The sequence below is a fragment of the Pleurodeles waltl genome, chromosome 4_1, assembly GCF_031143425.1.
Source record: "Pleurodeles waltl isolate 20211129_DDA chromosome 4_1, aPleWal1.hap1.20221129, whole genome shotgun sequence".
In the NCBI taxonomy this organism is placed as follows: domain Eukaryota; kingdom Metazoa; phylum Chordata; class Amphibia; order Caudata; family Salamandridae; genus Pleurodeles; species Pleurodeles waltl.
The window spans coordinates 262,781,339-262,794,954 of NC_090442.1; the positions used below are offsets into that span (position 1 = coordinate 262,781,339).

The window sequence follows — 13,616 nt, forward strand, 5'->3', positions numbered from 1 at the left end:
GATCGCTTGTGTTGTGAAACAGGCACATCTCAGAACGGAGCAAGGACGAGGAAGGATGTATACACTGAGAGGATGTGGTGACAAGTTAAGCTGTTAGAAGTGAACCCAACAGCTCTACTGTTAGAAAGATCTTGTTACACTTGGCATCTAATATTTTAGCACACCATGGGAATTCACAAGACACTACTCAGACAAGACGTACTATGGAATTTCTGCCAGAGCAATATATACCACGTACAAAACCTACCTGGAAGTTGGAGAAATATTACTCAAAAGCCAGGGGGCAGGAATTTCGCCTCATAAACACTATAAACATACATACATACAAGTGTTACAGTCTGCACTCGCTATCATACTGTGCATCCACACAGAAGCTTCCTGTCTTATAAAGGGCGCATGCGTGTTTGCATGTTCGTTCTTTAAAAATCAATGAATCCGTGCACCCCTCCTGCGATGCTTCTCAAATGCAAAACTGAAAAGTAAGTCAAGGGTGACACTGCCTCTGAGGTCTGATAGTGCCCAGCACCGGTCCAGGAGGGGAGATCCATGCCAGATTTACACAACCCCTTACTGTGCAAATGGACTCCAGGTTAGATTCACACTGTACATAAATATATCCTGGCGCGCATTCTGGGTATCTGGCACGAATCCAGCAGTAGCTGCCCTTGTTGGATTACCTCTGTAAAGTAACATTTTTGGTGTAACAACGAGAGCTGGAATGCATTATCTTGTATTTTACCGACATCACACGGTCTCGGATAATTAGTCAGTGAGCAACTCGGTAGCCATTACGAATCTATATCATGAACAATCTTGCATACTGGAAAAAGACACGAGGCACACACCCACACTGACAGGACAGAGGCGGACCGGCCAACAGAGAAGCTGGGACATTTTTTGTTGGGCCCTAGGTTCTGAAAGGCTGGTGGCGCTGTCAAAGTCAGTCACGTTCGGAAAGTTGGACGGAAATTTCATTTTATAGTGTGTAAGACATGTTTTGTTGACTGTTTCAGGGGCGTGGCTATGACTACTCAGCAGGTGCCGTGGAATCTGCCACAAGGCGTGGGAAAAGCCCATTAAAGCCACACTACTATCTAGCCGTGGACAGGCTGGGGCAGTATAACACTTGCCTGAATTAAGGAAGAATGCGGACTTGCTATGCATACCATAGACACGCCCCATTTGGAAGGCTTACATTCTGATGTGCAGCATTTCAGCACTGCCACAGATAACGGGGTGCCAGCATCAGCAATGGGGCAGAACCTGTGAAGCGACTGGCGGTGCCAAGGGGCACCCCGTGCCATGCCCTGCTTACTCTGTGCGCCAGTCCGTCCGAGTGCGTGCCATCTGCTTCCTGCTTCCCCATGCACGAGGCGCACTAGCCCAGGGGCCCGGCCAGGGCGCGCGCGAGTGTAACAAGAGGTGCTTACCTGTTCCAGGTAGCGTTGGAGCCGGCTCGTCGCTGCTGCGTCCCCCGCTCCTCCAAGGCGGCCTGCTCCCTTTTGCCCAGTTCACTGAGGCTGGGCGAACTCATGAATTTCAACCTGCGAAGAGTCCTCATGGTCAATGTCTGAGCGAGGAAGGCACACTATCCGTTTACACACAGAGCACAACGTATCCGTTTGTGTAAGAGATTTCCCCGCTCTTGCAAAAAAATGAAAAAACACAGAACTACAAAAAAATCAATCGCGGCAGCAGCAGTTTCATTGAAGCACAATTCAGCAAAGACGAAAATCAACCTCTAATCAGATCATCTCATAATTCTGCCGTCATAAACCGTAGTTAATATTTGCTCCCGAGCTAAAGGCAGCTGAACTATGCGCCGCAGTGGTGCCCAGCCAGGGCCTCTTTAACCAGCAGCTGCCCGCGGCGCTGCAGCGCTCCTTCCTCGGAGGCACAGTTCTCACAGCTGCCCACTCCACCTGCCATGATAATCCACTGCAGTCTTCGAACAATCGTTCCTGTGTGGTTTACGACCGTTTTTTTCAAACACTTGTAACCGGAAATGAAACTACCAGGGCACAGTCAAAAGTAGAATGCTACTATATTTATGCACAGGCAAGTGACAGCTCGGATGCTATGGCGCGAATTTATTGGAAAGTTTCACAAGGTGCCGAGACCACAAGCTGCTTGCGACACTTACAAGGAACACAGGTCTTCGGTTCTTCTTAAAGAGGCCGTGTTTAATCTGAGGTCAGCGGAGAAGCGTGCAAGAGAGGAGAGAAAGTGAGAAAAGGAAAAGATCAGGATAGAAAACGAACAGAAGGCAGGAGCTTTAACCCCGGAGATTTTCTTAAAAGAGCTCAGTCCCCACCCCCTTTCACATCTCAACAAAACATCCCCCTTGTCAATAGTACAATTCTGACAATCACAGTTTAAGGTTTCACAAAAGCAGAGGAACACGACCTGGGAGCAATACTTAAATAATTAATAAAACATTGGAACAACACAAAGTTTACTTGGGAAAGGCAAATGCATTTTTAATTAAATCTCGCCCCATCTTACTCAGAGTCAAACAGTTTACGTTTTATTCCTTCATATATGTAGCCAGGAACTGTGTGGCTTTAAGCCTTTATTTTTTGCGGACTCAGTGTTTGGGAACGATGCCAAGCTGCAAGCTTGGAAAGTAATATCAAAGCAGGCCAGACAGCAGAAAGGGGGAGAGAGAATGGGTCTTGTGCAGGGGCAGTCTCTCAATGCTGGAATGTACATGTCAGCCATGGCCCCTCCTTTGGGGATGAGGGGCCACACCCTCTCACCTGTTGCACTTCAAGAAGAGTGTCTGTCAGGCTGAGCAAAGGTCATCTGACAGACACTCTTCATTTTCAGGCCAGGCAGCCAGGAGCTAGAGGTGCTATCCACAGGTTCCTATTTGCCTGAGCTGAACTTTGCTGTGCTGAGGAGGTCACAGCTCCTGTAGGCGTGACCTCTTCAGCTCAGCAAAGGTCCTTGAAGCCCCCCTCAAACAAGGGGTAGTGTCACTCATTGACTCCGACCTGAGTGCTTCAGTCTTAAGCCCTGAAACACCTAAGGTCAAGTCCAATCAGTGACACTTTGTCACAGAGTAGGGTGGGGTCAGCAGTCCCACTGACCCCATCCCACTCTGTCACAAGGTTGGGACTGCTGCCTTCCCTCATTGGCAAAGCCAATGAGGGAAGGCAGCAGTCCCAACCCTCCAGGGACCTCAGAGGCTGAGCTGCAGGTAAAAAAGAGTGAGAGAATGTGTGTGTTTTTTTTCCAAATGAATGTTTGCTGCGTGCATGCGTGTATGCTTGACTATTTGGGAATGAGTGTTGTGAATGGATGTGTGTGTGCACGCATGAGTGTGCATGAATGAGTGTGCATGCATGTCCCGTCTGCCCCCTCCCTCCTAAAATTACTGGCCTGCCACTGATACATATGCTTTTTTAGTTCCCTTATGGACAGCATCTTCCACAACTTGTGGAACGGGCTGGTCTAGACAGATTAAAAACGTTGCACATAATTACTATGTCATGTGTGACTGAAATGTGTCCTATGCCATCTGTATATCCTAAGATAAATGCAAATATGACTACAAAAATAAACTAAGATAAAGTAACATGGTTTAGTAGGTTGTCGTATTCTATAGGACAATAGTTGGGCTACCCATATATTATGTCTAGAGACATGTATTTCAGCTCGCTTCACAAATACATCAGCAAAAACGAGCACACAGATAGAAAATGCACAGAAGAGGTTTTTCTGCGAGTGTTGGTCTCATTTTATGGTAAGTCCTTTTAGGCTTCAATTACTTACCATAAATCCCATTGCTCCATTCATTTTTCCTTACAAAATGAGGTGTGCACCTCACAAACAGCCAGTCCCGCTGATATAAAATAATGAACCTGTGTTCTTACCAAAGGAGGAGCCTCCCTCCTTCCTCCCCCATGTAATATAGCCTGATGTCACAAACACCACATACTGCAACTGCACAAAGCTTCCTTAAGAAAGGAAGCCATAAATTCATCCCCATGTAAAGACTGGGACGAGGAAGAAGGAATTGGAGTAATGAATTACTGATAAGTTATCAAAGTATTACCACCTCTTCCACTTCCACCACAACATGAAGCAAGGCCACTAGTCAGGTAAAATGAATAATCAGTGAACACAAAAAAACTTTACTAAACATAATCTGGAAGAATGAAAGACAGCGCTTGAGAACCAAAAGATCCTTTCCTCTATGACCCCCAAACCCTCCAGGTAGTTGGAAAGTAACAGCAGCACATATATCCTATAAGGAAGCACCCACAACCTACGCCCAAGAAGCAGACATACCTCTAGTACAGCAACTGACCTTTCCCGATTGGGCAAGGAAGATAAGATAGTTTGTAGGCTGTTGAAATGACTGATCCCAACCAATGATTGACAAAAGATGAGGAAGACTGAGGTCCATGTCTAGTAGTCTCATAATTGACAAATAATCACACTATTTGAATGCTGCTGTGCAGTCTAAATAGATGACCACCGCATAGTCCACATCTAAGCTGTAAAGCTGAACGTCAGTAGGAATAGAAGCATTGGCAAAGAAAACAAAAAAGGAAGAAAAATCTTCTGAGAGCAAGGGAAAGCAGAACTGACCTTGAGAACAGTTACTGGACTGTGACAAAGACCCTAACATGAGGAACACAATAAACACGAGAACCAACTTCACCTAATCTCTGTGCAGAGGTAATGGACACTAGGAATCACACCTCATTGAACTGTAAAATAAAAGGACAACATTCTAAATGCTCTTACAGAAGCGCGTGTAGGATCTTTTAGACTTAGGAGAAAAAAGAGAAACTTCAACCAGGACAGGCACAGGAAAAACCCTAGAAGGAATTCAACTTCTCCTGGCCCACCCCAGAAATTTTGAATAGTTCAAACGGCTGTCTTTTGTATATTGAGGATTGTAGGTAAGTGCTTCTTTTTGACATAGCCACCCCCCTACTTTGTGCCTGGTTCATGATGTGATTTAGATCGAAAGTGAACTGTGTTCTAACTAACCAGGCCCCTAGTGCTAGAGCTCTTTCACAAAACTGCACAGTTGTTTCCTCAATTAGCACCCTCTGTAAGTCCCTAGCAAATGGTACCCCTGGTACCTAGAGTCTGGGGCACTAAAGAGGGTCCCTAAGGGCTACAGCACAAATTGTGCCACCCTAAGGAACCCCATCACCAAGCACATGCCATTTATTGACTATTGTGTGTAATTGAAGATGTCTTGCACTCCTCTCTGTTAAGCCTAAGGCTGCTTGACAACACTAGCCCTAAATAGAGTACTTTGGGATTGTATAGCAAGCCCTGTCCACTCACTGGGGAATCCCTGGACCCTTTACACGGTATTCACATACCAACTAAAGGGCCAGCTTCCTAAAAGGAAGGAGGAAGAAAAACCCTATGCACAACCAAATTTCTTCTTGAAGCAACACAACACTTTTAAAGGTATTCAGTAGAGAGGTCCAGGCATTGAAAACAAAGGCCAGTCTAGCCTCTGGAATTTGGTAGGGCTTGCCTCTTATCTTAACTCCTTGCTTGGGAGAAAATACATCTCCAAACTTCTCCAATAGTTTCCTTAATTTTGAATAATGTTTTGCTAATACTGAGGTTCTAGATAGCATCTCGCCCCAAAATCCGGTTTGTCATATAGAGTATACAGATGAATCTTCTCTATTTGGATGTTCCCCACGCTTCTCCATTTTTTATACAGATGAATATGACAGATGGTCATCTAGGAATTGGTTATTTGGTAAAACAAAGATCTCATCTTTTGAGTCACCATATAGGGAGCATGCCATTTCAGTAGAAACTTCTCATCTGTGGTAGCTAACAATATCAAAAAGTTAAATAATTGTTATAGGATTCTCATCCAGGCCACTTTTTTATATAGTGCTTTCTTGACTTTTGGGGCATCTCTTACATGTTCTGATCTACTTTTGGGAGGGGATCTAAGGCTCGTACATATTCTACTAAGGGAACTGTAATCACCATAAGTCCCACCAACTTCACAGGGACCATCTGCAATAGTGACCTTGGCTATTGTCCAAACAGAAGCTCAATAGCACAGAACACAGTTGATGACTGGGGAACACTTATTAAGATTACTAACAGAGGAGAAAGTTTATCCCAACCTTTCCCTCCAGGATGATTCCCTTGTTCAGTGTCTCCTTTATGGTCTTATTCCATTCTACCAACCCATTGATCTGTGTATGGTAAGCTGATGTTTTTATATGGCGGAATTTTAATCATTCGTAGGCATGAAATTGATGCCCTGATCCTTAAACATCTCACCTGGCAGTCCTACTCAAGAAAAGTATGGAATGAGCACATCACTTGCCCAACATAGGCATCCCTTAAGGGAAACTCCTTAGGATATTGTATGGCACAATCTACTAATACCAGTATATACTTATGACCGCTCCCAGATGGTTCTGTGGGTCCTTTTAAGTTCATCTCAGTTCACTGCAAAGGCCAGGATATTATAGACAAAGGTTGAAGGGGAGTTTTTACTACATAGCCTAGATTTACCTCTTGACAATCGGGGAACTGCTTGCAAAAATTTGTGATCTCAGCATATATCCCCTCCCAATACCGTTGAGAAATGGTTGGCTCAGTTTTCTCCACTTCCAGATGCTGCCCCTCCCCTGGTAAGGTGATTATGAGTCAGTTTTAACACTGTCCCTCTGAACGAGGCAGGTACTAGAATCGGTTTAGCGGTTGGCTAATGAGCTTGGCGATATATCCTACATATCAAACCCTTTTCCCACTGGACGTATAGAAATGAAGATGTGGGGCAAGTCTCCCTACCCTTTCAGGGTTGCAAGCCAAGATAGGGCCCTGGTGTTGTTCTTGTTGAAACGTTTCCTATTTTCACAATTCGAATTCAATAGTTCCTATATTCCACTACCTTGGAGGCTAATTTTTGGGCTTGCTTTTCCCTTCACCGTTCCCCTCATGGAGTTTTTAAACCTGGATAGACTGCTCTCTAAATCAGCAGCAGAAAGAGAGGCCTCTTCCCTCCAAAAGGTGTGATATCAGATCACTGACAAATATCGGAAACAGAATTATTGTACGGACACAATATTGTGTCCAAAATATTGTGGAACAAAATATCGAGAAGGTAAGGTTAAGTAGGCAAGTGCAGATTGACTATTCTTAACTCTACATCTACGTACTTTGATGATATATATATATATATATATAAAAAATCAATGTACATATATGTGGAGTTATGTATAGTGAAACTTTGCTTACCTAAAAAAACGTATCTTCACAATATTTTTGTCCTTGATATTCTTGAAACTTGTCCACACATCTTTATTCTGATATTTTTTCTAAACACCAGCACATCTGTACTCAATACTATAGCCTTAGGTACGTTTGAAATCATCTGCATCACTAAAAAGACATCTTCAGTTCCTATTGTTAAAGTGCTTCTTGTTGTGGGATCTGCACAAGTGGTCCCATGAATACAAGTTATCGGGACTAAGCCATGCATACGAATAGTCATGGGTTTAGGAACTGTTACAATTTACAGTCAGCCACAGTCATAGTCATAGTCATGGGTTTAGGAACTGTTGCAATTTACAGTCAGCCACTGTCACAGTATATGGAACAATAAGGGTATTGCCACCCATAATTAACCCCCACCAATCCCATATTCATGGGTTGTGGAATGTTTTGGGTGGGATACATTCAAGCTATGTGGTCATAGTCCCCCAACAACATTGTGGTCCTGTCACTGGAACAGTGCCTCTCCCCATTATGTTGCTCAGTGGCATTCCTCAAGTTCCGGCTTTGGTGAAGTTATGATATCCTCTGTGATTTGAAGGAGTTTTGTGGATTTCATACAGAGGGGTTAACCAGTGTGCCAGACACTGTCAGGGGAGGCAGCTTTTTGGAAGGCTGCTGCCAGATTCAGTCTCCTCCAGGGATGGGTTTTGATGCTGTCCCACTCACCGCTGCACAGCTATTGTCAAAGCATCAATGAACTACTCCATCAGCACCCAGTTCCTCAACAACTCCATGCTAGTAGTATTTGTCTTCAGACACTTATCAACCGAATCCTTGGTGGTCTATTAAGAGTTGTCAGGGTGTTTCATTACCCTTATGTTGTAAATTCCAGAATGACTGATGATAGGTCTTTTATTCTTATGCCTAGTTTTTTCAAGCTAGCCTTCTTAATGTCATAATGAGAGGCATTGCCATCAGATTTGGCTGAATGTTAGGACACATGCTCTTCCCATTTTCTAAAGGAGCAATATAAGGCACTTAACGCTCTGTGGACCATGCAGAATTGCTGGCCACCTGTTTGTACACAGTGAAAAAATAAGTATGTGTGCAATGTTGAGGACCCGTGGCCGAAACATTACAATGGATACGGAAGGCTGTAACAACATCTGCAAGCAGAGTCATGGCCTCCTGACTCTTCTCATGGGCTACAGTCCTTTCTTCACTCTGAGCCTGAACTATCCAGTGAAGATCCTGGCGGTCCTTTTGTACTGGTTGTTGGAACTGATGCATGACTTGGGCTGATTGAGTTGGACACTCCACAAGCTTTTGGAACAAGGCTCCCATAAAACTATGTCCTTACAACCCTACTCCAAACACCACTTCTAAGGAATCACTCAGTACACAAATTATATTTTCCAAAATAATATGGTTTCAATAGGCAAGGTGAGTATTTTTCCAATTCACTTGTTAGAGCACCATGACACTTATAATGGAATGTACCATCAAAGTTCATGTATTGGAAAGGTTATTCCAGTCTTTAAAGGGGGTACATCACACATTCCCCATATTAGTGTTGTGCCTCCATTTTAATTCAGTTAGATCCAGGTGTTCTCTTGATCCCACTTTCTCTCAAAGTGGACATGGAATTATTTTACCTGAAACACAGAAGATTCCCAGGTAAGGATTGGTCCTGTTTCTATTCTGAATTTTCTCTCCTCAATTCCTATTCCCCACACTTGCCTGAAATAGAGGTATCCACTTTAAGGATTGATCTTGTTCTTATTCTGCATCCTCACCTGATTGAGTCCTTCATAGTTTGGATAGAAATTGGCTCCTCCTTCCTTCTTCCTCCTCTTCGCAGGTATTCATTGGCCACCATGTCACCTGTTCCCCAACTTGTCTCCTCCCTTCTATTCCTATTGGTTCCTACACTCTTAGGCTCTATCCCCTACAAAACCTATGACCCTAGCCCCACACCCCCCCACAGTAGAGCCATGGAATTTCCTGCATTTTCTCTGTGGTGTGTCTGTTATTTTAGCTTCCTGGTCGGATATTCTCCTACCTTGCAGGTAACAGATACTGCAATTTGTGGCTCCTCCATTTCTTTACCCTGTATGCTGTTCTGAGATAGTGCCCTAATTTCTTCCTCCTGGTTAACTGTCAAGCCAGGTTTCACCAAAACAGATCACAAGCAATCAGGGCAAAACCAGTCCTATGTTGCTTATATTCTGGTTCTGTTAGGACTTGGCTTGACAGTTTGGGCAGGGATGTTCCCATGAGTAGCAGGGTCAAGGCTGATTTCCATATGGCTGGGTCCAAACTGAGGTGGATTGGTGAGCAGAAAAATGATGGGTTGGGATGCTACCCTGAGTGATTGCCAGTAGTTAGACAAATTGCAAAAAAGCATTCTTCCAATCACTGTTTGTGTTTTTCAAGTTCTTAACAACCTGATTGCATCAATTCAACAAGCAACAAAAGCTTGTTGAATTGATGAAATAACTACCTTATGGTACTGGGTTGGGGTTCAGCAGCAGGAAGATCCAGATTATCTCTGAGGTAATCCAATAGCCATTAGTACCAAGCCAGACACCCTTTTCAGGTAACTTTTCGTGCTTTAAAAATATCTATATTTCATTCAGGATCTTCATGCTTTACACGTTTCCTTTTTCAATCCAAATGTTTTCACACCTCTTCTGCTGCAGTCATAGTCCTGGAAGAGCCAGGAGGAAGAAGATAAAGAAGAGGAAGAAGCCAAATTGCCAGATGAAGGAGGAATAGTGTTTCCTTGTTTGACCTTTTTACCAGAGGTTCTTGTTTCTAGTAGATCCAGAGGTCCTTGTTTCTAGGAGACCCTGGCACCTTCCTGTACCGGTTGTTGGAATTGCTGCATGACTTGGGCTGATTGAGTTGGACCCTCCACGATCAGTTAGAGTTTCTTTGACCTGGGTTTAAGTTCTGCAGTAGAAAGTGATTGCCATTCAGCAGAATCGGAGAACCTTTAATTCAGTTTACTAGCTTTCTCCACCCCAATACCAAATAACAAAATGTGGAGAAAGAAATCTGACAGTTGACATTAAATAACGTCCTGCCACCAATCAAAACACATTCAATATCAAAATGGAGACCTAATTTGTGAGAATGTCACGGAAACACAGAGAAGGCGTAGGAAGTCCCCTCAATCCAATATGGCACTCCCTTGCGCCAAGATGCTCTGAGCCACTTGTACAAAAGGAAGATCCTGAGTAAGCAAGCAGGTGCATCTCATAGGCTTCCACTCTCTCTGCAACACTAGGGACTGGGAGAGAGAAACCCATAGTAGTATTGACTTCCCTTGAAAGAAAGCACTCCTACCGATGCGATAAGTAGAAGCTGACGGAAAGATAAGTAGGAGCCACTACACCCCCACCTCGCTTTAAAAGGGAAAGGAGAGTTAACCCATAAAAGTAGTGGCCTAGCCCAATCCAAGAGAAGGAACGTCCATTAGTAAGGATGAAGAAGTTTCTCAGAAGTTTAGCACACATAAGCAAAATGGGGCAACCTTACCTCGAAGACAAGCTGAAGTAGGTTAGGACTCTCATATATGCAGGGTCCAACAGTATGAATGTGTATTGACCCGCAGACCTTTACCCAGCACTCAGTCCAGAGAGCGCAAAAATAATAAAGGTAATCATGATGCTACTGACAAAGTCGAAGGATGAGCTGTGTTGGACGCATGTGTGATGCCCTATATCATTCTTTCTTTGTATTTGTCAGGCAGATGACTCTAGTGAGATTATATCTGTGTTGTGCCCGACTTCTATAGTTAAAGGTGTCCCTGAGAAGTTATATTGGATTTGGCTTGTGGGGTAAGTAGCTAATTCATAGGACACTGTGTAGTCGATTTAGGATTAAATGCTCCGTGAAGCACGTTCTTCAGATGTGACAGTTTGATAGGTTATACTGTGATCCTATCCATCTTATTTTGGAGCCGAAACTGGGAACGACTTGAACCATCAACATGTCATGATGTGATAGGTGAAGTGTCAAATATGTGCTGATAGATTTTTTTGGTGTATTGTATCTGTTAGAAATGGGGTTTTTGGTTGGCAGTCAGGTTACCCCCTGTCCAAGCAAAAGCCCTCACTCTAGTCAGGGTAAGTCACACACAATCCAAGATTATCCTGTGCCCACCCTCTGGTAGCTTGGCACGAGCAGTCAGGCTTAATTTAGAAGGCAATGTGTAAAGTATTTGCGCAATAAATCATACAATACCACCATATAGCACCACAAAAATACACCACACAGTGTTTAGAAAAATATAGAATATTTATCAGGATAATTGTAGGTCAAAACGAATAAAGTTGCAATGTGAATTTGTAGAGATATCACTGAAAAGTGATACAAAGTGTCTTAAGTCTTTAAAAAGCAAACAAAGTCTCTTTCAAGCACAAAGTACCTGGTTTGGAGTGGAAAATCTCCTCAGAGGGCCACAGAAGAAGAGATACGTGGAAAAAGGGTGTGTGCGTCGATTTCTCCCAGCACACACGGACTTGCGTCGTTATTTTTCACGCGGGGAAGTCGTGCGTCGTTTTCCGGCGCGCGGACAGTCTCTTTCTGTGGATCGCGGGGGTTACCAGATGTCCCGGGTCTGTGCGTGGATTTTCCTGCTTGTTTTCCGGCTGCGCGTCGTTCTGCGGGGCTGCGAGTCGAAATTACGATCTCACGGCAGGCGTCGCGTCGATTTCTCCTCTGGAGGTCGGGCGGCGTTGTCCTTGCGAAGCCGTGCGTCGAAGTTCCGGTCGTCCCAAAGGCGTTGCGTCGATCAGCGTCGGTGTGCGGCATTTTTTCTCACCGCGGAACAAGCTGTGCGTCGAAAATTTCGGGGCACGGAGCGTCCGAGTGAAAAAGAGAAGTCTTTTTGGTCCTGAGACTTCAGGGAACAGGAGGCAAGCTCTATCCAAGCCCTTGGAGAGCACTTTCACAGCCAGACGAGAGTTCAGCAAGGCAGCAGGCCAACAGCAAGGCAGCAGTCCTTTGTAGAAAGCAGACAGGTGAGTCCTTTGAGCAGCCAGGCAGTTCTTCTTGGCAGGACGTAGTTTCTGGTTCAGGTTTCTTCTCCAGAAAGTGTCTGATGAGGTAGGGCAGAGGCCCTGTTTTATACCCAAATGTGCCTTTGAAGTGGGGGAGACTTCAAAGAGTGGCTAAGAAGTGCACCAGGTCCCCTTTCAGTTCAATCCTGTCTGCCAGGGTCCCAGTAGGGGGTGTGGCAGTCCTTTGTGTGAGAGCAGGCCCTCCACCCTCCCAGCCCAGGAAGACCCCTTCAAAATGCAGATGTATGCAAGTGAGGCTGAGTACCCTGTGTTTGGGGTGTGTCTGAGTGAATGCACAAGGAGCTGTCAACTAAGCCCAGCCAGACGTGGATTGTAAGGCACAGAAAGATTTAAGTGCAAAGAAATGCTCACTTTCTAAAAGTGGCATTTCTAGAATAGTAATATTAAATCCAACTTCACCAGTCAGCAGGATTTTATATTACCATTCTGGCCATACTAAATATGACCTTCCTACTCCTTTCAGATCAGCAGCTACCACTTCAGTACTGTATGAGGGCAGCCCCAATGTTAGCCTATGAAGGGAGCAGGCCTCACAGTAGTGCAAAAATGAATTTAGGAGTTTTACACTACCAGGACATGTAAACTACACAGGTACATGTCCTGCCTTTCACCCACACAGCACCCTGCTCTAGGGGTTATCTAGGGCACACATTAGAGGTGACTTATATGTGGAGAAAGGGGAGGTTTAGGCTTGGCAAGTACTTTTAAATGCCAAGTCGAGGTGACAGTGAAACTGCACACATAGGCCTAGCAATGGCAGGCCTGAGACAAAGAAAAGGGGCTACTTAAGTGGGTGACACAACCAGTGCTGCAGGCCCACTAGTAGCATTTAATCTACCGGCCCTATGCACATAGAGAGCACATTACGAGGGACTTATAAGTAAATTAATAGTCCAATCAGGTATGATTCAAGGTTACCATGTTTTAAGGGAGAGAGCATATGCACTTCAGCACTGGTTAGCAGTGGTAAAGTGCGCAGAGTCTAAAAGCCAGCAAAAACAGTGTCCAAAAAGTGGAGGGAGGCAGGCAAAAAGTTAGGGGTGACCACCCTAAGGCTGTCAGGTCTAACATGTGTCCCCCCAGTTGAAAGTGGGGAGAGCTACCCGACCTCCTGGGAGCTCTCATCGCTAAGGCGGAAGTATCTGGAGAGACCATCAGCATTGGCGTGGTCAACCCCTGGGCGATGTTCCACCGTCAAGTCCATCCCCTGTAGGGAAATGGACCACCTCAAGAGTTTTGGATTCTCACCCCTCATCTGCATGAGCCATCTGAGGGGCCTGTGCTCTGTCTGAACCC

The 13,616-nt window shown here is 44.7% G+C and overlaps 1 protein-coding gene across 3 annotated transcripts in view; it reads right to left on the reverse strand.

The window, feature by feature from the left end:
• Positions 1-13,616, reverse strand: part of PRR5 (proline rich 5) — a 500,142-nt gene that overhangs the window by 249,968 nt on the left and 236,558 nt on the right. Inside the window, exons 3-4 of one of the 3 annotated variants that reach the window (XM_069228277.1) lie at positions 2,144-2,188; positions 1,431-1,544 (exon numbers count right to left, since the gene is read on the reverse strand). In XM_069228277.1, the coding sequence (XP_069084378.1) occupies positions 1,431-1,534 (104 nt within the window). In that variant the 5' untranslated portion in view covers positions 1,535-1,544; positions 2,144-2,188. Of the gene's footprint in view, positions 1-1,430; positions 2,042-2,143; positions 2,189-13,616 lie in introns of those variants that run through there. The other 2 variants (XM_069228276.1, XM_069228275.1) reach the window with 2 other exon arrangements.